The sequence below is a fragment of the Bubalus kerabau genome, chromosome 1 (assembly GCF_029407905.1).
Source record: "Bubalus kerabau isolate K-KA32 ecotype Philippines breed swamp buffalo chromosome 1, PCC_UOA_SB_1v2, whole genome shotgun sequence".
NCBI lineage: Eukaryota > Metazoa > Chordata > Mammalia > Artiodactyla > Bovidae > Bubalus > Bubalus kerabau.
The window spans coordinates 207,099,309-207,124,262 of NC_073624.1; the positions used below are offsets into that span (position 1 = coordinate 207,099,309).

The following is a 24,954-nucleotide window of genomic DNA, read 5'->3' on the forward strand; positions in this document are numbered from 1 at the left end:
GAATCGCACGCCCAGCTGCCTCCTGGGCAGCTCCATCTGTATGTCTCACAGCACCTCAGGTTCCTCGTGCCTAAAACAGCACTGTCTCCCATCCTCCCCCAGAACCTCCTCCCTCCCCGTGTTCCCTACCTCAGGGACAGCGCAGTCGAGTTGCTCAAGACAGAAACTGGGAGTCACCTTGACCTTCTGCTCTTCCTCACTTGTCCCCCTTCACCTCCACCCCAGCTTCATTCATGCACCGATCACATTCTTCTTTCTTTTCTACTGTGCCTGCCTCCTCCTGCTTGTCTTTCCTGCGGCCTCTCCTGGCCTAGGCCACCACACCTGCCTCTCGTCTGGTTCACAGCCGCAAGCATTTACTCATAGGAGCCAGACTTGACCATGTCCCTTTCTGGAGTTTTCACTTTCCCCCTCAAAGCCCGCATGACAGAACCACAAGGACTCATCCCTTGGGGCCTCCCCTCCCCTACACGCTTCTCCTGCACTTGGTGGCCTCGTTGTCCTTTCATGAACCCAAATACACTGGGCTGCCCTTCCCATACACGGCCTCTCTGCCCCCATCCACTAGCCTAACTGCTACTTCCCCTTCTGGTCTGGCAGCTCTCCCTCTCTCTCTCTGCTTCATGATCTCCTTCAAGGGGGCTGCTAGGAGATGGTCCTTGTCAAGATCTTAGAAAAGGGCAGGCACCTATTGGGTGCTCAGTGACCATCTGCCCCTCAATTCCCAGCGGGGTGGTAGCCGGGGGGCTCTGCGCCTCTCTGCTCTCACCCAACACCCAGCATCCTTTGCTGCCATCCACTTACCTGTTTCCCTGTGGGCTGAGCACTCCGTGAGAGCAGGGCTCATGGTTTTCCCTCCGCGTTTGCATTCGCTGAATAAGTACCTGCCTGAGCATACCCCACCACAGAGCACTCACACATGGGTCACTCAGACCATCTGTCACCACCCTGGCAGCTGCACCAGGGTGAAGTGGTGGTGAAGTGGGCAGGAGCCACAAATCCGCCACTTCTGGCTTCACTCTCCCTCCCGGGCCCCAGCAGATGCTGCCCCTTTAGACACTGATACAAAGGTGAATCAGCCAGACAGGACGCATGTGCAATGGGATCCAAACTAGGGAGGGCTGCCAAAGCAGGCAGGGTTGTTAAAGGGCCCAGCCCCACCCACAGGGGGCCACTGCCCAGCACAGACCAACAGAGCTGAGGTACCTGCCCAGAAGTGGTCGAGCTGAGGGGGGAGGAGAGGAGCTCAGGGAGACCAGGAGGATGGAGCACCCAGAGGCACAGCTGTCGGGGTGGCTTCAGAACAGCAAGTATGCAGGGCAGGCCAGGCCCAGGGCCAAGGGCCTTAACTATCAGGAGCTGGGCTTATCCTGGAGGCAGGGCAGGTTTTAAGTGGATGATGAAGGAGGGAGGTACAGCATCCAGAAGTTTCTGTACCCAGGCTAACTAGGCATGCATTGCCCACATGAGTTCCCTCAGCTTTGTGCCCACTGGCCAGCCTGGCAGTCCCAGTGGCACCTCTGTTCCCAGGCCAGGCTGGCACCAGTCAGTCCTCAGAGGGAGGCTCAGGGCGGGGCTAGCAGAGTGGGGCATTTGGTGGCTCTGCAGCCCTAATAAGCTCCGGCCCCCTCCTCTGTCACAGGCATCAGCCTTCTCATCCCCCCGGATGCCATACCCCGAGGAAAGATCTACGAGATCTACCTCACACTGCACAAGCCAGAAGACGTGAGGTGTGGGCATGGGCCCTGCTGATGGGGCTGGGTGGGTCCCGGCCCTGCCTGCTGTCACCCTGGTGCCCCTGCCCTCTCCCCCACCTAAGGTGGAGTCTGCTCTGGCCTGGCCCAAGGGAGGGCAGGGTAAGGGGTGGGGGCGTCCCTAAGTGCCACTCAATTCCACAGCCCTCTCCTCAGGCTCCCAAGATTGTCCCCCTGACGCCTTTCCCTTCCCACCCATATTTCCCCACTTGAGGTTGCCCCTAGCTGGCTGTCAGACCCTGCTGAGTCCCATCGTTAGCTGTGGGCCCCCTGGAGTCCTGCTCACGCGGCCCGTCATCCTCACCATGGACCACTGTGGGGAGCCCAGCCCTGAGAGCTGGAGCCTGCGCCTCAAAAAGCAGTCCTGCGAAGGCAGCTGGGAGGTGAGCCCGAAGCCTCCCCCATCCCCCCAGGCTCAGAGTGGAGTCTGCCTTCCTGCCTGGCCCCTGGGCCCTGCGCCCTCCCCAATCTCTGGCCACTCCTTAGAGAGGCAGCTGGCCGGGAGGTTACCCATTGGGTCCTCAGGCTGCAGCTGGCCACGACCTGACCTGTTGGGCCCTGCCCACAGGATGTGCTGCACCTGGGTGAGGAGGCACCCTGTCACCTCTACTACTGCCAGCTAGAGGCCGGCGCCTGCTATGTCTTCACGGAGCAGCTGGGCCGCTTCGCCCTGGTGGGAGAAGCCCTCAGCGTGGCTGCCGCCAAGCGCCTCAAGCTGCTTCTGTTCGCCCCAGTGGCCTGCACCTCCCTCGAGTACAACATCCGAGTCTACTGCCTACACGACACCCACGACGCACTCAAGGTACCTGCCACACAAAGGCTGGGCCAGAGGGCTGACCGCCCCTGGCCCTGGGAGGGGGGCAGTAGAGAGGGCGCCCCTGTGGGCTTGGCTGACACCTGGGGCACTGCAGGAGGTGGTACAGCTGGAGAAACAGCTGGGAGGACAGCTGATCCAGGAGCCCCGCGTCCTGCACTTCAAGGATAGCTACCACAACCTGCGCTTGTCCATCCACGATGTGCCCAGCTCCCTGTGGAAGAGCAAGCTCCTCGTCAGCTACCAGGTGAGGACACTTGGGGTGCTGGGAGCCGGGCTCGCCCAAGCCCGGCTCCCCTGACACCACCTCTCCGTAACCCCCCCGCCCCCAGGAGATCCCCTTTTATCACATCTGGAATGGCACACAGCAGTACCTGCACTGCACTTTCACCCTGGAGCGTGTCAGCCCCAGCACCAGTGACCTGGCCTGCAAGGTGTGGGTGTGGCAGGTGGAGGGCGATGGGCAGAGCTTCAACGTCAACTTCAACATCACCAAGGTGGGCCGCACTGCATAACCTGCTCCCCACTCTGGTCCTACCCGGCCCCCCAAGCCCATCTCCTAGAAAACACGTGGCACTTCCTCCAAGTGCCCCGAGGAGGGAGGTGTAGATGCACATGTAGTCAGAGGTAGATAGAGCCTGTGGGGCTTGGGGAGGGGGTGGAAGAGGGTAGGGAGCCACAGGATGGGAGGGGGAGGCAGAGCTGGTCTGGGGGCCCTGGAGGACTTCCGTGAGAGGAGGGGCTTGTTTGGGGCTCGGAAGGATGAGTGCGAGGTGGATGAGGCAACAGTGAGGAAGCAGAGTGGAGGGTAGAGACAAAGCAAGGAGAGCAGAGTTCAGTGGTCAGCAGAGGCTGGCAGGGGTGACTAGGGAGGGGTGGAGGGGGAAGGAGAATGGGGTCAGAGGCTCCTCCCCTCACTGGCTGTGTGACTGTGGGCAGGTCGCTGCACCTCCACACTCCAGGGAGCAGGAACCTGGCCCATGGTAGGTGCCCATGTGTGCCCTGGGATGGTCCAAGCGTCCCCCACCCAGCACGTGGGCTGGGCTGGGCAAGTTCTAACAGGTACCTCCATCCTTCCCCGTCCCCTCCCCAGGACACGAGATTCTCTGAGCTGCTGGTCCTGGAGAGTGAAGGGGGGGTCCCAGCCCTAGTGGGCCCCAGTGCCTTCAAGATCCCCTTCCTCATTCGGCAGAAGATCATTACCAGCCTGGACCCGCCCTGCAGTCGGGGTGCTGACTGGCGGACTCTGGCCCAGAAACTCCACCTGGACAGGTGGGTGGGAGGTGGGCAGGGAGGGGATATGAAGGCCACCTGCAGCCCAGCTTGGGTGGGGATGAGGGGCAGTGGGGGTGGGTGAACAAGACGCACGGTGGGGCCTGTGGCCCAGCCCCAGCAGCTGGGGCTTCCCCTTGGCTGACTGAAGGGAGGCCCTGTCCTCAGGTGGTCTAGGAGGGTGAAGGCGGCAGCCCCTGGTGAGGCCAGGCTGCTGAAGCGCTCCCCTCCCTTCTGCAGCCATCTCAGCTTCTTTGCCTCCAAGCCCAGCCCCACAGCCATGATCCTCAACCTGTGGGAGGCACGGCACTTCCCCAACGGCAACCTCAGCCAGCTGGCAGCAGCAGTGGCCGGACTGGGCCAGCCAGATGCCGGTCTCTTCACAGTGTCAGAGGCCGAGTGCTGAGGCCGGCGAGGCCCACAACGCCTACACTCTCACCAGCTTTGGCGCCCGCCAGGAACAGGCAGAAGCCAAGACAAGGCCCTTCCCCACCACCGGGGAGAGCTGCGCGGACAGGCCCCCTCCTGGCGGACGCTGTCCCCTATCACTGGCCCTTTCAGACCCTGCCCGCACTCCCTCCCCTCCACGGTCTGCCCGGCCAGGCTGGCACTGCCACCTGCTCTCACTCTGCCCGGGCCCCCAGGTCCCAGGGTGGATGGCGCCTGGAGCCCAGGCTGGGCCCAGCCCATTGGTGTGTGTGTCTGTGCGTGTGATGTTACCTCTCCTCCTGCCCCGGCCAGGGGGCCGCATACACACGGGCAGGCACGCACGCCATGGGCTCGGGACGTGGCCCCAGAGCTCCTGCCTGAGCTGGATCTTATGCAAACATTTCCGTGCCTGCTGGGTAGGGGCACATCTGAGGGGCTCGGCTCCAAGCCTTCAGGACTGAAGGCCACAGCTGAACAGGGGGCGGCCCCTGCATTCAGGCACACAACCACCACACGGCCATGTGCCCACGCATGTCCTGTGTGCTATCACCTGTGTCCCCATGACACGCATCTCATGCCGTACACCCAGAGGCTGCTCACGTCTCTCATGCCCGGTGTCAATCCACACCTGCCTCTCACATGCTGCCCTTCTCCCACCTACCCAGGGACACCCAACGGCTCCTCCCTGTTCTCCCTCTCCTGCCCCCAGCCACGAGGAGCCCTGCCCAACAGGGCATGTGAATATGCAATGGGAGTCCCGGGCTGGACAATGGCAAGTGTGCGTGCCGTGGCGTGCCCTTTCCTGGGGCTGGCAGGTGCCCCATGTGGGGCCTGTGGTGTGAAGTTTGTGCCCTGACTCTGTTTTAAGTGCATTCGTGCACTTACACTTGGCCTTATGTACACAGCCTTGCCCGGCCGCCAGGGCACGTAGGGATTTTAGCGGACGTGAATGTAAATAAATTATATATATATATTGCTAACCCAAGTGCTACTTCTCTCGGGGAAAGCTAAGGGTCTCCCCAGCGGGGGTCACACATGACTATTCTGGAAAGTCCTGGGTGTCTGGGCCTGGCTTGGGGACAGACAGGGTCCCAGCCCTGGACCAACAGAGCTGGTTGCTGGAGACTTCTTCAGATACGGGTCCTCTGGGCAAGGCGGCAGGCAACAGCAGTGACCAGGGCTGCACCTTTGCCAGACCCATCCTCTGACTGCAGGAAGGTGACCACACAGCGAGGGGCCAGCTCCCGCACCGTGGCTGCCACCAGGCTGGAGAAGCTGTGAGGGGGAGAGGCCAACGTGAGCCTAGGTCAGTCCAGTCCCACTTGGCCGTGGCTCCCGTGCCCAGCCCACCACCTAGACTCACTGAGGGTGCAGCTTGTAGAGGGTCCCATCCACCCCCACGGATATGGTCAGCTCTTCCAGGCCCCGGTTCTCACGAATCTTCTCCACCACGGCAGCCATGCCTGCCCCACAAAGCTGGGCAGCCCTCTGGGACACAGCCTGGCACACCTCCAGGACCATCAGAGCATCGTCTGAGGTCAGGGGCAGCCCCAGATCCTCCAGGATGGCTCGGACCTGCCTCAGGGCCAGGCTATCACTGGTAACAGGAGAGAACAGAGGGGCAGGGTCCTGCATAAGTACCCCCTCTCATGACTTTTCCATCCTCTGGGGTGGACCTCCCTCCAACCAGCATTCCACCCCAGGAAAGAGTCCTTTGGGAGGTGGAGGGACATAATATAGGCCTCAGCACCTTTCAATCTCAGAGAGAAACTTGGTCTTGAAGATGTCCCTGGTCTGAAGGCGCTGGGTCTGCTGGCCCCGGAAGAGAACTCCAAGGCTAGTCAGATGCAAGAGGATGTGGCGGACGATCTCTCCCAGGTACATGCCACTGATCATCTTCTCAAACCTGCATGAACATGTGTGTGTGCCCACAGGGCTAAGGCCCCAGCCCCAGCCGCCACCAGCCACCAGCCACATCAACCAGTGCCGGCCACCACCAGTCACACCTGCCTGGCCCAACCCATACCTCTGCTTGCCAGGATTGATGGATGCCTGGTCCACACTGGCATCAAAACGGGTGCTGAGCATGCTGAGAGAGCCGTCATCCCCAAAGGCGCCCCACTCCGTGTTGATGCACATCTGGCCTGAGTCCCCATCCACACTTGCCACATTCCGGAGCTCCTCCATGTAGCAGACATTGGTTCCTGTTCCTGCAGAGGAGCCAGATGGGGTGTCTGCATTGACTGATGCCCACAGGAGCCCTCTGAGCCCCTCCCACCGAGATGGCAACATGTGCACTCATTTCCTACCTCTCCATCTCCACATGCTCATTGGCCTGTTCCAGGGCCAGGTCAGTCCTCTTTCCTACCTTTCTCACATCCCTTCTGCAGACCCTGCCACCACCAAGCCCCCTGGGCCTCCACTACTTCCCCTACCAGCACCACCATCAGTCCATCTCCCATGCTGCCTCAGGGTGCTCCCCAAATGCCTGTCATGTCATCTCCTGGGAGATGTGTGACAGCCCCGTAGTCACACAGGTGAGAGGCCCACACCTTCTTGGACTGGCCTTCCAGGTCTTTAGTCAAATAGCAGGTGCTGGGCCAGGAATCAGGGACATAAAAATGAGATATGAGGAGGAGCCCCACAGTGGCCAGAGCCTGGGCAATGAGCAGCCAGCTGTGATGCTGCCCAAACAGAGATGCAAAGAAGAGCATCATGGGATGCCCAAGCATAGGTAAGTTTTCCTGCCTCAAAAGTTAGGAAAAACCACAGAGGGAACATGACATTTAGATGTGACCTTGACACCAAGAAGCTTACAGACAGGAAGGTTTCAGACAGAGGGCATACCCTGGGTAAAGGTATTTCATTCCTCTCCCCAACACACAGTCAACTCTAAGCAGGTGTGTTGGCCCCTAGAACTCCTCCATCCAGTTACTTATCCACACAGCAATCTGGGCCACCTCTCTCTGGCACCTCCCAGTGCCAGGCACTCTGATCAAGAAGTTCCCAGTCTCCTGCGAGGCTGCCACATACCCCCTGCTCTAAGAGATGGATGTCCAAGGAACTATGAGAGCCCTCCTCCTCCATCTAGTCAATCCCTTTCTTCAAGGCTTTCTTTTCAAGTCTCACTCATGTTGGGACCGCTTCTTTTCTGATCTTGGCTTCATTGCCCTGGCATTTAGAGTTGGGTTCAGCTTTCTCTGATGGCCAGGTGCTCTTCTGGACTCAATCCCCGCTAAACAGTCAGTTCTGAGAAGGCAGATATTTTCCCCTTCTTAATGTCTTCCTGTCCCTACATCCAGCCTCCAACTGGCCAGAGGAGAGGAGTTTAATAAAAACTTAGAATCTTGGACTTCTCAAAGGACCATCTCAACTCATTCTCTGCACACCCCCACCCCTGGGGTCCACTGCATTCCAAATACTGTGTGTGTCTTGAGCCAGGCATCCTGCTACACTTTGTCCCCTCTCATTTCATCCTCATCATGCCTTCAGACAGGCATTATTATGTTATCATCTCCACCGCAGAGATTCAACTGAGGCTTTGGTAATTTGCCCAAAATCATACAGGGTAAGTGACAGAGCTAGTGTGCTGTGCTGTGCTTAGTCGCTCAGTCATGTCTGACTCTTTGTGACCCCATGGACTGTAGTCAGCCAGGCTCCTCTGCCCATGGGGATTCTCCAGGCAAGAATACTGGAGTAGGTTGCCATGCTCTCCTCCAGGGGATCTTCCCAACCCAGGGATCGAACCCTTGTCTCCTGTATTGCAGGTGGATTCTTTACCATCTGAGCCACCAGGGAAGCCCAAGAATACTGGAGTGGGTAGCCTATCCCTTCTCCAGGGGAACTTCCTGACCTAGGAATCAAACTGGGGTCTCCTGCATTGCAGGAGGATTCTTTACCAGCTGAGCTACCCAGGAAGCCTGACAGAGCTAGTGTTTCTACTCAAATCTGTAACATTCCAAAGCTCACATTCACTTAACAGATAAGCAAACTGAGGTTCAGAGAGCTTAAATGACTATGAGTCAGCAGTTGAGCTGGGCTAGACACCCAAGCTCCAGTCTCTCAACCCAATAGTGTTCCAGGGTCCCATGGGCTCAGGTTGGAATGATGCCACATCCCCAAGGCGAGGGGAACGTCCGACCTGAGGAATCAACAGGAGGCAGTAAATTAGCATCAGGCAGTAGAGGCACAAAAGGCAGGGCCCTCCTCACCGACGATGAGGCCGACCTCGCAATGGGGGTCCTCGTAGCCACAGGACATCATGGTCCCCACCGTGTCATTGACAATGGCAACCACATTCAGCTCCACTGCCTGCACAAAAAAAGGATGCCTCTAGTTGCTGGGCAACGCGGTTGTCACAGCAACCAGCACCAGACCCAGAGGTCTCTACTGCAGAGGGCCCCCCAGCAGGCAGACGGAGACCCCTCGCTCCCTTCAAGGCCTGTTGCACCAAAGCAGCCCTGGAGAGAGACTCCTTACCTGTCGGCGCCTGATGGCTTCCCGCAGCAGACATACAACGTCTTGGCCCTCGCAGCCAGATGCATTGAAACCCTTTGTCCAGTTCAGGAGAATGCCCTGGGGTGGGACCAAGGGGAGGCAGGAAGCTGGAGGCCCCTTGGAATCTCACTTTGCCTCCCCAAAGCCTGTATCCCATCAGAATACAGTTTATAGGATTCCCTCCCCGGTGGGAGGCTGTCCTACTCTACCCATATGGCTAAGGGTCTTGCCCTCTGCCCTGTCTCAACTCCCCAGTGTGAAGAAGCCTATTAATAACCATCCAACCTACGCCTTCTATTTTTAGTGCCAGAATGCCGAGATGGTCTGAAGGTCTGGCCATTTTAAGACATCTGCCCAGAAGGAATGGTCCTTTGTAATCAGGTTAGGAATGAACAGAATGAGTGCTATGTGTTGAGAAAGGGAAGGACAGAGAGAGGTCTAAATGACAGCAGAGTCTGCTCCTACAGAAACAACTAGCAAGAGCCACTTGAGAGGGAGAGATTCTGAGCTGGGACAGAGCTGAGTCAATGGGCGATTCACAGGCATGTTTCAGCTACAAATGAGGGGTGAATGGAAGAGCAGAAACAGACACCTGAGCAGGACAGGAGGGGACACAGCAATTCCCCGCGAGAAACTGGCCTTAAACTGTGGACTTAGTAATGGCGGCCTGGCTGTACTTGGGACTGTTCTTTTCCTGTTGTGCTTCCTCTGGGTGGGATGGGGACGGGGGAACTATTCTAACACCATTAGGAGAAATGACTGCTCTGCCCAAGTAGAAGCATGAAGAGCAGATCCGGGAATCTTTGGGGCAGGAGATTTTAGAAATATTAACTGACATTTCTCCCAGTAGTTTCCTTTTATTCCTTTTCCTATAGAACCACAGCTAGAGTGGTCTGTGCTCATTGTCTTAAAAACAGAAACCAGAGAGGAAGAGTGGGTGAGAGGGAGAGCCAGCTGGTGAGTAACAGCAAAGTTTCCCTGCTCCCAGATATGAGGAAGACCCCCTGGTCTGGAGAAGGTGAGGCAGGCAGGAGTCAGAGCCAGGTTCTGGATGGCTTTCTGAGAAAATTGTCCTAAGCCCTCCACCCTGGGCCTGCCGCTGTAGGGGAGGGGAGGAAACAGAAGGGATTTGGATAATCTGAAAACAGAAATGGCCTCTGACCTCCTTCCATGGAGGGAAAGGTAAGGTGTCAAGGGAGATGTCAAGACCCAAGACAGCAAGAGGGGGAATCCAAATAGCTGGCACCTAGATGTCTCCCCAAACTCCCAGCTTGTTTGCACATTCTATACAGCAAAGGAGGGGCCCCTGCCTGGATAAGGGGGTCCCTGAATTGATTAACATTAAGTTTTCACTCCTGAAAAGAATGTTGGCTTAACATAGAAATTGACTTCTGTTATAGAAAACAAATAGGACCGCGTTTCCTGCATGCCTGACTTTGCACACAGAGTCCACCTGCTTCTCACACCTTTTGTTATTGTTGTTGTTAAGTCGTGTCTGAATGTTTTGAGACCCCATGGACTATAGCCCAGGCTCCTCTCCAGGCAAGAATGGGATTCTCTAGGCAAGAATACTGGAGTGGCTGCTATTTCCTTCTCCAGGGGATCTTCCCGACCCAGGGATCAAACCCTTGTCTCCGGCATTGTAGGCAGGTTGTTTACCACTAGGCCACCTGGAAAGCCGTTCTCTCTCACCTTACAAGGAATAATAAAAAGGTGCCAGGATGCTTAGACTGGAGGGAGACACTGCAGAGAGACAGACGGACCAGCAGAGAGACACTGCCCGCTGCATGATCCAAAGGAAATTGGAGTACAGAGGTCCATGTCTGAGAGGTCAGAGCGGGAACAGAGAGCAAGTGAAAACCACAGGAAGGCTGGTTGGAGTAGAGGAGGCAGAACTTTCCAGAGAGCACAGGTGTGGAAGAACCTGGTGGGCACCTTCAGGGCCAGCAAGCTCTTCATCAGAGGAGCTTTTTAGCAGAAGTTGGGGGTGTTGAGAAGAAGACTCCTAGGAACTTGGATCAGAGGTCTGGGAGGAGCTGTCTCCATGGCAGTCCTTAGGGTATGCATGAGAAGTCTAGCATTCCTGATGAAGGATGTGGAGGTATTGCGTCTAAACCTGTGCCTGCCCCTCTGCCAACCCCAGCCAGGCACCTCACCCTGAGCCAGGCTAACATCAGCAAGGCTGGGAATGGGATCAGTTCAGTTCAGTCACTCAGTCATGTCCGACTCTTTGTGACCCCATGAGTCACAGCACGCCAGGCCTCCCTGTCTATCACCAACTCCCGGAGTTTGCTCAAACTCATGTCCATCGAGTCGGTGATGCCATCCAGCCATCTCATCCCCTGTCATCCCCTTCTCCTCCTGCCCCCAATCCCTCCCAGCGTCAGGGTCTTTTTCAATGAGTCAACTCTTTGCATGAGGTGGCCAAAGTATTGGAGTTTCAGCTTTAGCATCAGTCCTTCCAATGAACACCTAGGATTGATCTCCTTCAGAATGGTCTGGTTGCATCTCCTTGCAGTCCAAGGGACTCTCAAGAGTCTTCTCCAACACCACAGTTCAAAAGCATCAATTCTTCGGCACTCAGCTTTCTTCACAGTCCAACTCTCACATCCATACATGACCACTGGAAAAACCATAGCCTTGACTAGATGGACTTTTTGGCAAAGTAATGTCTCTGCTTTTGAATATGCTATCTAGGTTGGTCATAACTTTCCTTCCAAGGAGTAAGCGTCTTTTAATTTCATGGCTGCAATCACCATCTGCAGTGATTTTGGAGCCCAAAAAAATAAAGTCTGACACTATTTCCCCATCTATTTCCCATGAAGTGATGGGACCAGATGCCATGCTCTTCGTTTTCTGAATGTTGAGCTTTAAGCCAACTTTTTCACTCTCCACTTTCACTTTCATCAAGAGGCTTTTTAGTTCCTCTTCACTTTCTGCCATAAGGGTGGTGTCATCTGCATATCTGAGGTTATTGATATTTCTCCCAGCAAACTTGATTCCAGCTTGTGCTTCTTCCAGCCCAGCATTTCTCATGATGTACTCTGCATAGAAGTTAAATAAGCAGGCTGACAATATACAGCCTTGACGAACTCCTTTTCCTATTTGGAACCAGTCTGTTGTTCCATGTCCAGTTCTAACTGTTGCTTCCTGACCTGCATACAGGTTTCTCAAGAGGCAGGTCAGGTGGTCTGATATTCCCATCTCTTTCAGAATTTTCCACAGTTTATTGTGATCCACACAGCCAAAGGCTTTGGTGTAGTCAATAAAGCAGAAATAGATGTTTTTCTAGAACTCTCTTGCTTTTTCCATGATCCAGCAGATGTTGTCAATTTGATCTCTGGTTCCTCTGCCTTTTCTAAAACCAGCTTGAACATCTGGAAGTTCACAGTTCATGTATTGCTGAAGTCTGGCTTGGAGAATTTTGAGCATTACTTTACTAGTATGTGAGATGAGTGCAATTATGCAGTAGTTTGAGCATTCTTTGGCATTGGCTTTCTTTGGGATTGGGATGAAAACTGACCTTTTCCAGTCCTGTGGCCACTGCTGAGTTTTCCAAATTTGCTGGCATATTGAGTGTAGCACTTTCACAGCATCATTTTTCAGGATTTGAAATAGCTCAACTGGAATTCCATCACCTCCACTAGCTTTGTTTGTATAAACCATGCAACCACAAGCCACTTTGAGAGATAGAACAAACTCTGCCTTCAGCCTGGGGGCCTACACTGCTCCCAGGTGCCCAGACCTAACACTGACTCCACTCTCCTGCCCACTAGCAGCCTCTAGGGATAACTATGTCCTTCTCCGTCCCATGTCTTTCCATGGCCCTGTATTCCAGGCCATTTTACCATATCCCTTCCACCTGAGCATGCCACATCTGGGAAAACTGAGGCTAGGTTCAAGGCACAGCCCTGCAGTGCCTCCAGCTGGTCCTCTCCCCAGCCCAGAAAGCCCCCTCTGGACCTCCTGCCCACTCCATGAAGAGCATGTTAGCGGAAAGCCCCTGAGGATGGCTTCCTCGGACCCCACCTTTCTCACCTGGTCCAGGCCCATCTGCTTGCACGGGAAGGAGAAGGTGAAACCCAGGGGGAGACTCTGCCCACTCAGGCCCTGCTTCTGCTGGAAGTCCACAATGCAGTCCACAATATGGTCAAAGAGCTGCGGGGTAGGAGCAAGTCAGGGAGCAGGCCACTAGGCCCATCCCTGGCCCCTGACGTCAGCTCCAGGCTGTAGGTACCTGCTGTCCAGAGCCCTGGGCCACGCACTCCGGGATGGAATAGATCTGGCTGGAGATCTTCACACCTCCCGTGGCCACACGCACCAGGAGGACTCGAAAGTTGGTGCCCCCCAGGTCCAGGGCCAGGAAGTCCCCACGCTCTGTGAGGCAGAGACCCTCAGCACTAGGATGGAGCTGGAGGCTCCAGCCCCACACATGCTGTGACCCCCGGAAGCCCGTGTCCCTGCTCCACGTTCAGGCTGGGTCCTTACCGCTGCCATCAGGTGTGGCCCGCACATAAGTGGGCAGCATGCGGAGGGAGGAGGCTTCCCCTTGGAGCCCCTTGCCCATGGCCTCTCGCATCTGTGCCTGCACTTCTGCCAGCTGCTCCCGGGTCAACCGGAATGGTGCCAGGGTCTCCTCCAACAGGCGCCGGTGGGCAGCCAGGCGGGCAGCCACAGCAGTCACCATTGCCACGCCCCGGCCACCCCCGTCCACAGAGGGGATGAAGGAGACATCGCAGTTGGGGGCCAGAAGCATCACTGTCTCCCGTAGGACACTGAGAAACCTACACAGACACACAGCAGGTGCGCCCTGGCTTGGCACCTGGCCCTGACCCCCGCAGCATGCCGAAGCCCTGGGCTCCCTCACTTCAAATCAGTTCAGTTCTAAATTCATCTATGCACCAGCCATGCACCCAGTGCTCCTATGATCCCCTCCCTTGCACACCCAAGAGAACCCTCTTTCTCTCCTTTGACCTCTTCTGGCCTCCCTTAACCCTCCGTCCATCTTTATTCTGCTAGGGAGCCATTCACACCCCCTGCCTTGCACCTGTGGTACCAGAGTGCCCTCTGGTATCACACACACACACATGCTCTGGTGACCTGCTCACACAGGCTCATGCTGTATTCCAAGTACCTGGGGTGTCGCTCAAACACTCGGCCTCCGGTGGCCACAGCGATCTGAAGAGCCTGCTGCTCCCGGCTGTGCTGGAGGCGGGAGAGGACAGCGGCCAGAGCAGCAGCGCAGAGCTGGGCGGCCCGCGTGCACACAGCCACGCACACACACTGCACCCACTCAGCATCTGAGGCCTTCGGGTTCAAGCCCAAGTCCTGCAGGACAGCGTGCACACGGGCTGCCCCAGCAGAGGGACTAGCGGGGACAGGGTGTTGCTTTGGGGCTCAAGGAGGCCAGAAACTCCCTGCCCCCACCAAAGCTCCATGCACCGCTCCCTCAGGGGAAAACCACCCCCACAACTCCCAAGCCAGGAGTCCCTTTGTCACAGCCCCCTTGCCTGCCGCACTTACTCCTCCATCTCAGCCACGTGTTCCAGGAGGATGCTGCCTTGGCTTCGCAGGACGGGGGAGGTGTGGCCACCAAAGAGGACCCCACACTGGGCCAGGTGAACCAGCACCAGCCGCACCAGCTCACCCAGGTACAGACCCCCAATCATCTTCTCAAACCTATAGGCAGGAAAGATGGCTGGCCAGAGCCTTTCCTAAGCCCTCAGCCCTCCTACCCCCACCTCCAAGAACTCCCAAAGAGAGCTCATTTTCTTTGGGGTCCTTGACTGAAGGGTCCAGAAGCAAATGGCCTCCTCGGAGATAGTTGGGTGTTTACCCAGACCACACTACCCCCTCTGGCTTAGATGAAGTTCAAGGGGGCTCCTGGAAGGACCCAAGGAAGGTAGGAGACCCTTTGCTTGACTATTCCCAACCCCTAACCCCTGTCGGAGCTGGCCAGGGTCAGGAATAAGAGTTGAAAACTCTGCAATGTAGAACCTTGAGCCATTCCTTCGTTGAGACTGGCCAAGGCCCCCTAGGATGCAAGTGGGGAACGGGAGGCGCGGGCCTAAAGACTAGAGTACAGGAACAGCAGAGCGGGAGTGGAGCAAAGCAGTTGTAGGACCTAGAGAGAAGGTTAGGCCACCTCTGAGCACCCGGGTTCAATGACTCATGGTCCAGGGTGTGGTCGAAGATGGTCTGCACTGGCCCCAGGGCCCCCTCGTCACTGAAGGAGCCCCACTCGATGCTGATGCAGACGCGGCCCCGGTCTTCGTCCAGCACTGCCACGTGCCTTGCCTCCTCCATGTAACATGCATTGGTGCCGGTGTCTGGCAGGGACAACCCCATCAGGACCTGCCCACCAGGCATCCAGGCCCTCCATCCACTATCACAAATGCCCGCATAACTTACCTACAACCAGCCCAACTTCACACGGCCCGACCCCTGGCTCACAGCCCATCATGGTGCCCACGGTGTCATTCACCACAGCAACAATATCAATGCTGTAGGCCTGGGCAACAGAGAGGACAGAGGTTGGGGAGCCCAGGGGATGGGTGGGGCTGGGGCCCTGGATTTAAAGGTGTGTCTACCTGCCCCACCCGTTTGTGCCATGTATGCTGGAGACTCTCCCACCCTATAAAGGATTTTCTTCCCTCTTACCCCTGCTGCTCGGCTCCTCTGCCCCTGTCTCGGGCCCTGGAGGCCCCAGAGGCTCCCAGCCTCAGCCACTACTTCTGGAACCCCAGTGCTCCTCACAAGACCAGGACAAGGGTAAGTAAGTATGTCACCGTGAAGGTTGCGCTGTACACACCTCACTTGCTCGCCCTGGTCCCGGCCTATCTTCCCAAGCCTGCTCCTCTCAGTCCTGACTTCCAGCTACTCACATAGCACCCATGGTGGCGAGTCCAGTGGATCCAGAACAGCCTTTCTTAGCCACTCAGACTTCTGAAAATGCCCTTCACTGAAATTAGAGCTTCCTCCCCAGCCTCAGCTTATGCACCTGGCAAACTTCTCCTTCAGGCCTCTGCTCAGGCCACAGGACGCCCTTCCCTGTGCTCCCAGAGTCATCGGAACCACCTTCTCAACAGGGACAATTGTTTATTGGGATGCTGTCCCCACTAGGCTTGCAAGGTCCTTGAGGACAGGGTCAAGTCTTTTCATCTGTTTCCCCTATAGTCCTCAATATTTATTTGACCCTTCTTAGTCCCAGTCTCCTCACCTATAAAATGAGAATGTGTTGTGTGCTTAGTCACTCAGTTGTGTCCGACTCTTGGCAACCCTATGGACTGTAGCTCACCAGCCAGCTTCCTCTGTCCATGGGGATTCTCCAGGCAAGAATACTGGAGTGGGTTATTGTGCCCTCCTTCAGGGGATCTTCCCAACCCAGGGATCGAACCCTGGTCTCCCACATTGCAGCAGATTCTTTACCATCTGAGCCATCAGAGAAGCCCAAGAATACTGGAGTGGGTAGCCTATCCCTACTCCAGCAGATCTTCCCCACCCAGGAATCGAACTGGGGTCTCCTGGATTCTCCTGGGTTTAGAATCCAAGCTGAGCTACCAGGGAAGCCCATAAAATAAGAATGGTAGCAGTATTTACCCCAGGGTTAAGTGGATAAAGGATACCAACAGGATATCCTTTTAACAGAAAGCAGGCCCTCCCAGAACCCAAGACACAGCCCTATTTGCACCCCTGCCTCTACTCACTCCCTGCCTCTGGATGGCGTCTCGTAGCAACTGGACCACATCCTGGCCTTCCACATCACTGCACTTAAAACCCTTGGTCCAGGAAATGAGGGTGCTCTGGAGGCAGGAAAGTCAGGTCAATCCAATGACCTTCACGGCCCTGCAGCCCCTCCACCCACTGTCCCTGTAGCCACTCTGCCTCACCTTGTCCAGGCCTGTCTGGTGACAAGGGAAGGAGAAGCTGAACCCAAGCTGCAGACCCTGATTGTCCACGGGCAGCATATCCAGGAACTCAGACAGGCAGCGGGCGGCAAAGTCAAAGAGCTGTGGGATGGGGTTGGGGGCTTAACTCTGCCCACTAGAGCCCCAGCTGCCCAGCCAGGCCCGGAGCCTTTGCACTGAGTGCTCACCTGCTGACCAGGACCCAGCATCACTTCCTGGGGGATCACAAACTCCTGGCTCCGAGGCTCCACCTTGTGCCCCTCGATGCCCGTTAGGGTCACCCATAGAACACGCAGTGAGGCCCCTGTGGCCCCCAGCTCCAGCACCACGAAGTCCCCTTTCTCTGTGGGCAAGCAGGTCACAGAAAGGCATGCAGCTGGTGAGACCAAGCCCTCCACCTCTCAGAAACATTCCTAAGGCCTGTGTAGGCTCATCAAGGGACCTTAGAGATGGAGCAAGGGGCAAGGAAAACACCCCACCTCCCTCCACCCACCTCTCTCCCAGATCAGAACCCTCTCTGCAGTCCTGGCCACCCATCTTAGTCTGTGCCACCCACCAGTGCCATGTGGGGTAGACCCCACATATGTGGGCAGCATCCGGACAGCAGGGGCAGGGCCTGCTTGCCCCCTCAGCGCCTGCTCCATGGAGCCCAGGAGGCTGGTTTGGATCTGCCGCAGCTGCGCCCCTGTCACCTTGAACTGCTGTAGGCACTCCTGTACCTGAGGAGAAACGGGCAGACATCTGGACAGGTGGCCTGTTGGCCTAGCCATATCCCCCAACTCCAACCAGGACAGAGGCCAGCCTGGCCCAGCTCACACCTCCCTTCCCTAACTCAGACCAGCTTTCCTAGGGGCTGACCTGAGCCCTGCTTGAGCCCCGTGAGCCTTGCTGCTCTCCCAGCAACTGTCCAGCCCCCCTCCTCACCTCTTCACACACCTTTGGCTTTCCCACTGCTCATAGCCTGCACCAGCTCCTGCACTCTCAGAAGGCTCCTCTCTGGAGGGAAGACCCACACACTTCCTCCTGCTCTATTCCCACAGGGCTCCTTGTCAGCTCTCTCCACTTCTTTGAATTCAGGGATGGTGAGGCTTCTCCCCTATCACCCCACTACTGATTGGCTCTGGTTCCCCAGTACCCAGAGCCAAGCTGCTCAGTGCATTGTTGTTGGGTGAACAAATGAATGAACAACTGTGCACTTCAGGTTCAGGGGCTTCCCTCTTCTGATACACTCCATTGTGGCACCTGGGCAAGCCCGGCCCAGGAGAGTTTGGGGGCCACATTGTGGAGGACAGTCCTCCCACAGTTTGGCCATCCTTCCCACGGACATTGACTGAGCCCCTAATACGTACCCAGCACTATTCTAAGCACCATATATTGCACAACCAGCTGAGCCTGCTCTTGTGGAACTCAGATTTGTGTAGGGGGCAGAAAATAAACACAGAAACACATAATACAGTTCTGGTAGTAATGGTAGAAAAGAAAGGCAGAAATAGAAGTTCAGGAGTGACCAGGGGAGGAAGAGGTATTTTTGGATATTGGTCAGGAAAGGTTTCCCTGTGGAAGTGACCTAAATCAAGGAAAGGAATGAGCCATTTGAAGATTTGGAGGAAGAACACAAAGGGATTTTCTTCAGAGTAAAGGGGATGGATGTGGGGGAAGCCTGGGCCAGGAGTGGATCAGAGTGAAGGGAGGGGCAGGCAGGCAGGGAAAGCAGAGGATGGGACACCAGATTCTTCTCCACAGAAGCTCAGTGGAGCTTAAGAAAAGCTCCAGTACCTCAAGTCTGTGTGGGAACCTCCCCTGGATAACCCTCTGGACTGTCGTTCCAAGAGGCCTCAGCAGTCTCCTTGAGTTTTTCAGAGGGCCCTAGGCCCTGATTCCACTCTCCTAGACCCCCACCACCTATCTCATAGGAATAGAATTCTTATGACCTCCTGCCCCACACTGGGCCTATATCTGAAAAGTACCACTCAGGCACCTGGATAAGAAGGCAGGGAGAGCCAGGGAGGGGGAGGCTGCCCAATGAGGGAGATAGAAGCAACTTAGTCCCACCCCTGCTTTAGGAAGAGAATGGGAAACAGACCCCTACAGAAGCAAAGGATTCTAACTGGAGTGCCAGATGTTCAGTTTCATATTCATTTTATTGCTTCCAGCAGCCAGGCGTGCAAGGAGAGTCTATTACTATGTCACAAATGAGGAAACTGAGGTTCAGAGAAGGCCAGTCATCTGCCTAATCCAAGTAGTAATGGGAAGAGTGGGACTTGAATCCAGACCTCTCTGACCACAGAGATGTTTCCAAAGAAATGTGAAGCCTTGTAAAAAACACTGAAAAGAACCCAAAGCTGATGAAGAAACTCCATCATCAAGAACTTGGGGTGAGAAAGCTTACGTCTGAGTCCTTGCCCTGCCACTTCCTAGCAATGTGAAAGTGTTAGTCAGTCATGTCCAACTCTTTGAGACCCCATGGGGTTGGAGTGTAGCACACCAGGCTGCTCTGCCCATGGAATTCTCCAGGCAAGGATAATAGAGTGGGTAGCTATTTCCTTCTCTAGGGGATCTTCCCAACCCAGGGATCAAACCCGGTTCTCCCGCAATGCAGGCAGATTCTTTAACTTCTGAGCTACCAGGGAAGTCCTGGCAATGTGGCCCTGGGGAAGTCAAACTTCTCTCTGACATAATTAGACTTACCTCTTATGCAACACCAGGAGAATAATAATACTCCCTGGCCAGTGCTGGTGGGCATGCAGCAGCCAGGAGAAGCTACTGAAGTCTCCCCCCTCAACCTCCCCCAAGAAGAGTGGGGAGAGACCTCAGCCAGGAGAGTGAGGGTGGATTTTATGTGACTTCAATGCTGGACTCTTTGACCAACTTGCTGTGTTGGTCAGTCTGGGTCCATCACCTCACTTCTCCTCTGTCAAGCAGGAATAAAAACAGCACCCCCTTCTCAGTAATGTAAGAGGACTGAGAAGACAGTAGATGTGAAGAGGTGAGACAGTAGCCGGTCTACAGGACATGCTCAACGTGGTTCCCTTTTCTCAGAGTACAAGTTACAACCAGCCTAGGGAGCCTGACTCCATGTCCCTTCTGGAGACAAAGAGTTGGACGCGGAAGGGACACAGGTGGCGCTGGGCTCCAACACCATATGGTTCTTAGATCACTATGGGAAGGGGAGCTGAGACTGAGGCCTATGGTGCTGAGTGGGGACCCAAGGCCACAGGATGTTTGGCTGCATGTGAAGTTCCCCCAAAGCCAAAGAGAACTATCTTTAAACTGCAGGTGTGTGCGGTTGAGCAGGATTGATGTAGGACCAGTGTACAAGTCTCAAGAGAGAGTGGTGTGAAGTGAGAGAGGAAGTGGTGGTAGGCCCTAGAGCAAGCCCAGCAGGGCAAACTCTGCAGCAGTCTCTGCTCCCTTCTAGGGTCCAGTTACAGGCTGTGCATAGAGGAACTGTTTACAGCAGGGTGTGGGGCAGAGGTTGGACAAGGGTGAAGTGGGGGCATGAAATGCAGTGTGTTGCCCTCACAGTGTGGGCAACAAGCCAAATCCAGCAGATGTCAGAATGGGCTGGGAAACTAAAGGAACTGCAGGGAACAATTCAAGAACCCCTTCATGAATGTCTCCTCTGTGCAGTTCCTTTATCTGCAACAGCTCACTGAATCTGCCAGGGTTGGGGGATTAGACTTTATTTTCCTCCATTGCACTGATGAAGAAACAAAGATGAAGAGATATGAAATGACTTACCCAAGTGTTTCCTGCTCAAGGGTGTGGTAGGGAAGGGCTTCTAAATCTTGGTCAAGATGACAGGAAAAAGAGAAACTCACTCTGAGCTAACCTAAGGTATACGGACCACAATAACCTCCAAGTTGAGTTCAGCACTGAAATCATCTCTGTGTGCCTGACTGCAGTGGCCATGTTGAGGGGAAAGAGATGTACAGAAATGACTAGAGAAGTGAGGAAAGAAAGGGCCTTAAGCTTTCTACCAGAAAAACCGTGGAGGGTCCTTTCTAGACTGAGACAACCCAAGGTGCCAAAAGTGATATATTTGGAGCTGAAACACCTCAGCTCAAGCTCCTGTCATGCCTTAAACTCAAAGCACGTCACCTCTCTAAGCCCCTTCATCCTTATCTGTTAGAGGAAAAGATAACCCCCACCTCTCAATGGTGAGGGGTCTTGAAAGAGGAAGTTACTACATCAGATATGAAAGGCTCAGTACACTGGAAAGGGCTGCATGGGTGTGGGCGCATGGCTCCGTGGTGGGGCCGCTCCTGTTTGAAGAGGCATGAGACAGAGACCTAGTGTTGAACTTACCATCTCAGAGTTGTTTGAGGGGCAAGGCAAGCCTTCTTGGGGGCAGCTGGGGGCTCCTTCCCCTTGCTGCAACCCTAGAGACCCAATGGAGTCCATGTGGTTCCACAATGGTGAGGGGTGGCCTCCTATGGGAGAAAAGGGATAGCCCGGATGAACCACGTACTCCACCGTCTGTGATGAACCTCAGAGGCTGCGATGAAGACCCTTAACTTTCTTCCTTTTGAAAGGGACCAGGAAGGAAGATGTAGGCAGAGCTCAGAATCTCTGACCATCAAAGATTCTTTAGTAAATCAACCAGAAGGCCCTCATTTTCCAGAGCATGTACAGCAAGAGAGCACTGGCAAGGCTGATTTCTCATCCCAATGCCATTCATTCATTCTGTCATTTATTCACATTTACCACTCCCTAATGTCTACTACCATGGCTTCCCTGGTGGCTTAGTGGTGAAGAATCTGCCTGCAAATGCAGGAGACACAAGTTTGATCCCTGGGTTGGAAAGATCCCCTGGAGAAGGAAAAGGCAACCCATTCTAGTATTCTTGCCTGGGAAATCCCATGGACACAGGAGCCTGGTGGGCTACAGTCCATGGGGCACAGAGTCAGATACAACTTAGCGACTAAACAACAACAGTGTCTACTGTGCCACGTGCTGATGTACAGATGAAGCAGACCTAGGCCACACCCTCAGGGACTTCACAGCTTTACCAATAATCACAGTACAATCGACACAGGCAGTGACAGAGGTGGACTTGCTGCTGCATTGGGGAGTTCAGGGATGTGCTAGAGGTTTGGAACAAAGGGTGTGAGTTAAGTGGGGAGGGGGTTAAGATCTGCTGCAGAAGCAAGCAGGCTGGCTTGGCATCTTCATGCCAAGTTGAATGAATTTCATGCTGAAGAGAGATGGGGACAGGGATGGATCTACACTTCAGAAAAGGGTTCCACTAGTGCTATGACTTTGGGCGTGTATGACTTTGCATTTCAGTTTCTTTATGTGTAAAAAACAGGAGATGATAGTATCTACCTTTGCAAGGTTGTCACCAGAGTTAAATAGAGTGACAATAGGGAAAATGCTTTGGGAACTGTGATATACAACACAAACAACATGGTGGGCTTCAGAAGGTGGGATGATGCTGACCTGAAAGAGCCCTGTGCTCAAAGTTGAGGACACAGCTCTCCACAGAGCAGCCACACCAGGTCTCTCCATCTCATGCGTGCATGCTAAGTTGCCTCAGTCGTGTCTGACTCTTTGCAATCCTAGGGACTCTAGCCTGCCAGGCTCCTCTGTCCATGGGATTCTCCTGGCAAGAATACTGGAGTGGGTTTCCACACCCTCCTCCAGGGGATCTTCTCGACCCAGGGATTAATCTCTCTTGCACTGACAGGGGCGTTCTTTACCACTAGCACCACCTGGGAAGACCCTCTCCATCTCAAGGCCTTTTTTTCTTTTTTCATCTGGATATGAATTAAAAGGGGACCAGGAAGTTTCCAAAGAAGACTTCAATGATTCAAGTGCTATTTGGGGTGGTGCAGTGGAGGGCCCGAGATGGGCAGAAGGCATCTGGACCTCTCCTATAACAGGTAAACTTTGGGAAAGTTGCCTTCCCACCATCGCAACCTCTCCCCACCTGCCACTCCCAACATATCCATGAATTTGCCCTTCATATTGTCACCCATGATCTCCTGACTGCCCAATTCCAGCCTTTTCCTCAGTCCCCACCCTTTTGTCCTCTCAGGCACGCAAAGCCATGAGAATTCTCTTCACTGCAAAGTTCTCTTCTCCCTTGGCTGCACCCATCAGTCTTTCCTGGCCTCCTTCCTGAGTCTCTCATAGTCTTCATCAATAACTCCTTTACTTTGCTCCTTTTAAACAACGGGGCTCTCAAGTTTTTGGCCATAGCCTGCTTCTCCAATGCTTGCTCTTTATCTCACTCATCCCCAAGGTTTGATTAAAACCTCTGTGTGAAGGTTCTCAAATCTACCCCTGTTCTGAGCCAAATTCCAATGGTCTGTTAGCATCTGTGGATGCTGGAGAAGGCTCCTCAAACTCAATGGTCAAAGTCACATTAATTTTCTCCTTCACTTTTCCCCATGAAATTCTTCTCCTGTCCTTCATCTTGGCTGGAGGCATTCATGTTGCCTCTATACATCCCTGACCTTCAATTCCTCCATGCAATCATTTCTCAGGCTGAAAAAGCTGAGAGTGGAAAGAGCTCTCCTGTGCGTCCCCATCTCCCAGTTCCCACACTGTCCTAGACCTACTCGTCTGACTATTCCAACAGTCTCCTAATTGATAACTCTTGCTCCTGTGTGTCTCCCTCCCCACCCTACCCACAACAAACATGTCACCCAGAGTGACTGTGCAAAAATAGACTTTATCATGTCATTCCCCAGTTCCATCACCCATAAGAAAGGAAGATGACCTTTACACTGTGATGGTTTCTACTGCAGAAAAAACAAGTCCCCAATGCTTTATTGTGGCATTGTAGGCCCCTGACATTGTCCTCAACCCAAGCTTCCTCTCTTGCTCCTCCCCTTCATATTCCAGACACACTATGAGCTTTGTCCTATCTCTGGCTGTTCAGCTTTTGTTCACAGCCTTCCCTGGAATTGCTGTGTCTGAGTCATTATTTCTTCAATGCCCAGCACAGAGCTTGGCCTAAGCAGCTGCCAGTAAAACTTGCATAGCAGCTAGAAAAACTGAGAGATGGGGAGTTTTTTCTTATTCACAGAACCAAGAAATCAGTTTCCAACAAATCTCCCCAAAGTCACATATACCTATACTCTCTCAAATCTGTCAAACATATGTTCCACATATGTTAAGAGGTCTCTTTTGAGGATAAAATGGGGTAAATAAGGCAATTATCTTTGGGAGAGGAAGGCCTAGGGATACAGACATGGTGAGATTTCACTCTCCTTTCGAGGCCCAGCTAGATCATTCATTCACTCATTCATTCACTCTTATTCATTCCTTCTTCTATTCAATATTTATTCAGCACTTCTACATGTCAGAGACTATAAAGCTTCCCTCAAGTAACCTGTGTTTACACTTCTGGTAAATGCATTCATTTGTGTCCCTTCTAGCTGAGAGTCCCTATGGTGAGGGACATGCCTCTCACATCACTAGATCCCTGAACCCAGCCTAGGGCCTCATGTTTGAATAACTAGGGGCCTCTTGGCATTATTCAGCTGAATCAGCTACATCAAACGGGCCTTCCTTCTGAAAGGTATGCCAGGGACCTCTACCGAGGATGGGAACCACCATTGGTTCCCATCAAAGAAGAGCCAACTTAGTCTTTCCAGCCTCCACTGAGCCAGGATGGCCTAAGTAGGAGAGATGAGGGCAAGGGGCTGGAACTGAGGTTGGCAGTAATTACAGGAGGATCTTACCTGGGAGCAGCAGCAGTTGGTCACTCTCCTTAGATCTGAGCTCTTCTTTCTCATTGACATCCACTGGCTTGGTTTGCACTCCAAAGTGAAACTCACCAGTGATATGAGTTAGTGTCACCAAGCCCCACCCTCTCATTAGACACCAGCTAATTCAGGAAGGTGCACTTCCCTCTGAATCTGTCTTAAACGGAGGCTGGGTTAGGCAGGACCATGGTGCAAATTTAAGCAAGAACACCACAGGAAGTTGAGAGTTCTGAACTGAGTCAAGAGCCCTAGGATATCCCCTCTGCAATGCTGGGAAGCTCCATCCATTTTACAGGCACTCCGAGTCTGAGTTCTGAGGTGGTGGCTCACCCCTGGAAAGGAACTAGAGGAAACTAGCCTGGGAAATACGCAATTCAATGGACAATTTTCCAAAACATGGAAGGACTTACTAAATGAACACGAAGCAATGTGGGAGTACAAGAGGAAGAGACTAACCCTGCCCCAGAGTGGGCAGAAGTTGAGGAAGCTGAGCCCTGAAGGAAGAGTGGGAGTGTGTCCTTGACAAAGAGAAGAACATGTACAAAATCACGGAGCACAAGGCA

The 24,954-nt window shown here is 54.3% G+C and overlaps 2 protein-coding genes across 2 annotated transcripts in view; one reads left to right on the forward strand and one right to left on the reverse strand.

Moving 5' to 3' along the window:
- UNC5A (unc-5 netrin receptor A) overlaps window positions 1-4,543 on the forward strand; it is a 64,749-nt gene extending 60,206 nt beyond the window's left edge. Inside the window, exons 9-15 of the mRNA XM_055566687.1 lie at window positions 1,643-1,730; window positions 1,969-2,137; window positions 2,323-2,556; window positions 2,666-2,815; window positions 2,901-3,065; window positions 3,662-3,840; window positions 4,081-4,543. Of these exons, the coding sequence (XP_055422662.1) occupies window positions 1,643-1,730; window positions 1,969-2,137; window positions 2,323-2,556; window positions 2,666-2,815; window positions 2,901-3,065; window positions 3,662-3,840; window positions 4,081-4,246 (1,151 nt within the window). The 3' untranslated portion in view covers window positions 4,247-4,543. The remainder of the gene's footprint in view (window positions 1-1,642; window positions 1,731-1,968; window positions 2,138-2,322; window positions 2,557-2,665; window positions 2,816-2,900; window positions 3,066-3,661; window positions 3,841-4,080) is intronic.
- Window positions 4,544-5,233: 690 nt separating this feature from the next.
- Window positions 5,234-24,599, reverse strand: HK3 (hexokinase 3). The gene is made up of 19 exons (XM_055566689.1): window positions 24,368-24,599; window positions 20,982-21,106; window positions 17,230-17,392; window positions 16,862-17,016; window positions 16,656-16,775; window positions 16,473-16,568; window positions 15,178-15,277; window positions 14,912-15,095; window positions 14,290-14,445; window positions 13,901-14,134; window positions 13,255-13,550; window positions 13,004-13,143; window positions 12,805-12,924; window positions 8,749-8,844; window positions 8,481-8,580; window positions 6,296-6,479; window positions 6,020-6,175; window positions 5,633-5,866; window positions 5,234-5,544 (listed from the first exon to the last, which is right to left on the reverse strand). The coding sequence occupies exons 1-19, from the start codon at window positions 24,501-24,503 to the stop codon at window positions 5,400-5,402; spliced, it is 2,940 nt and encodes a 979-aa protein (XP_055422664.1). The 5' UTR covers window positions 24,504-24,599; the 3' UTR covers window positions 5,234-5,399.
- Between the last annotated feature and the right edge of the window lie 355 nt (window positions 24,600-24,954).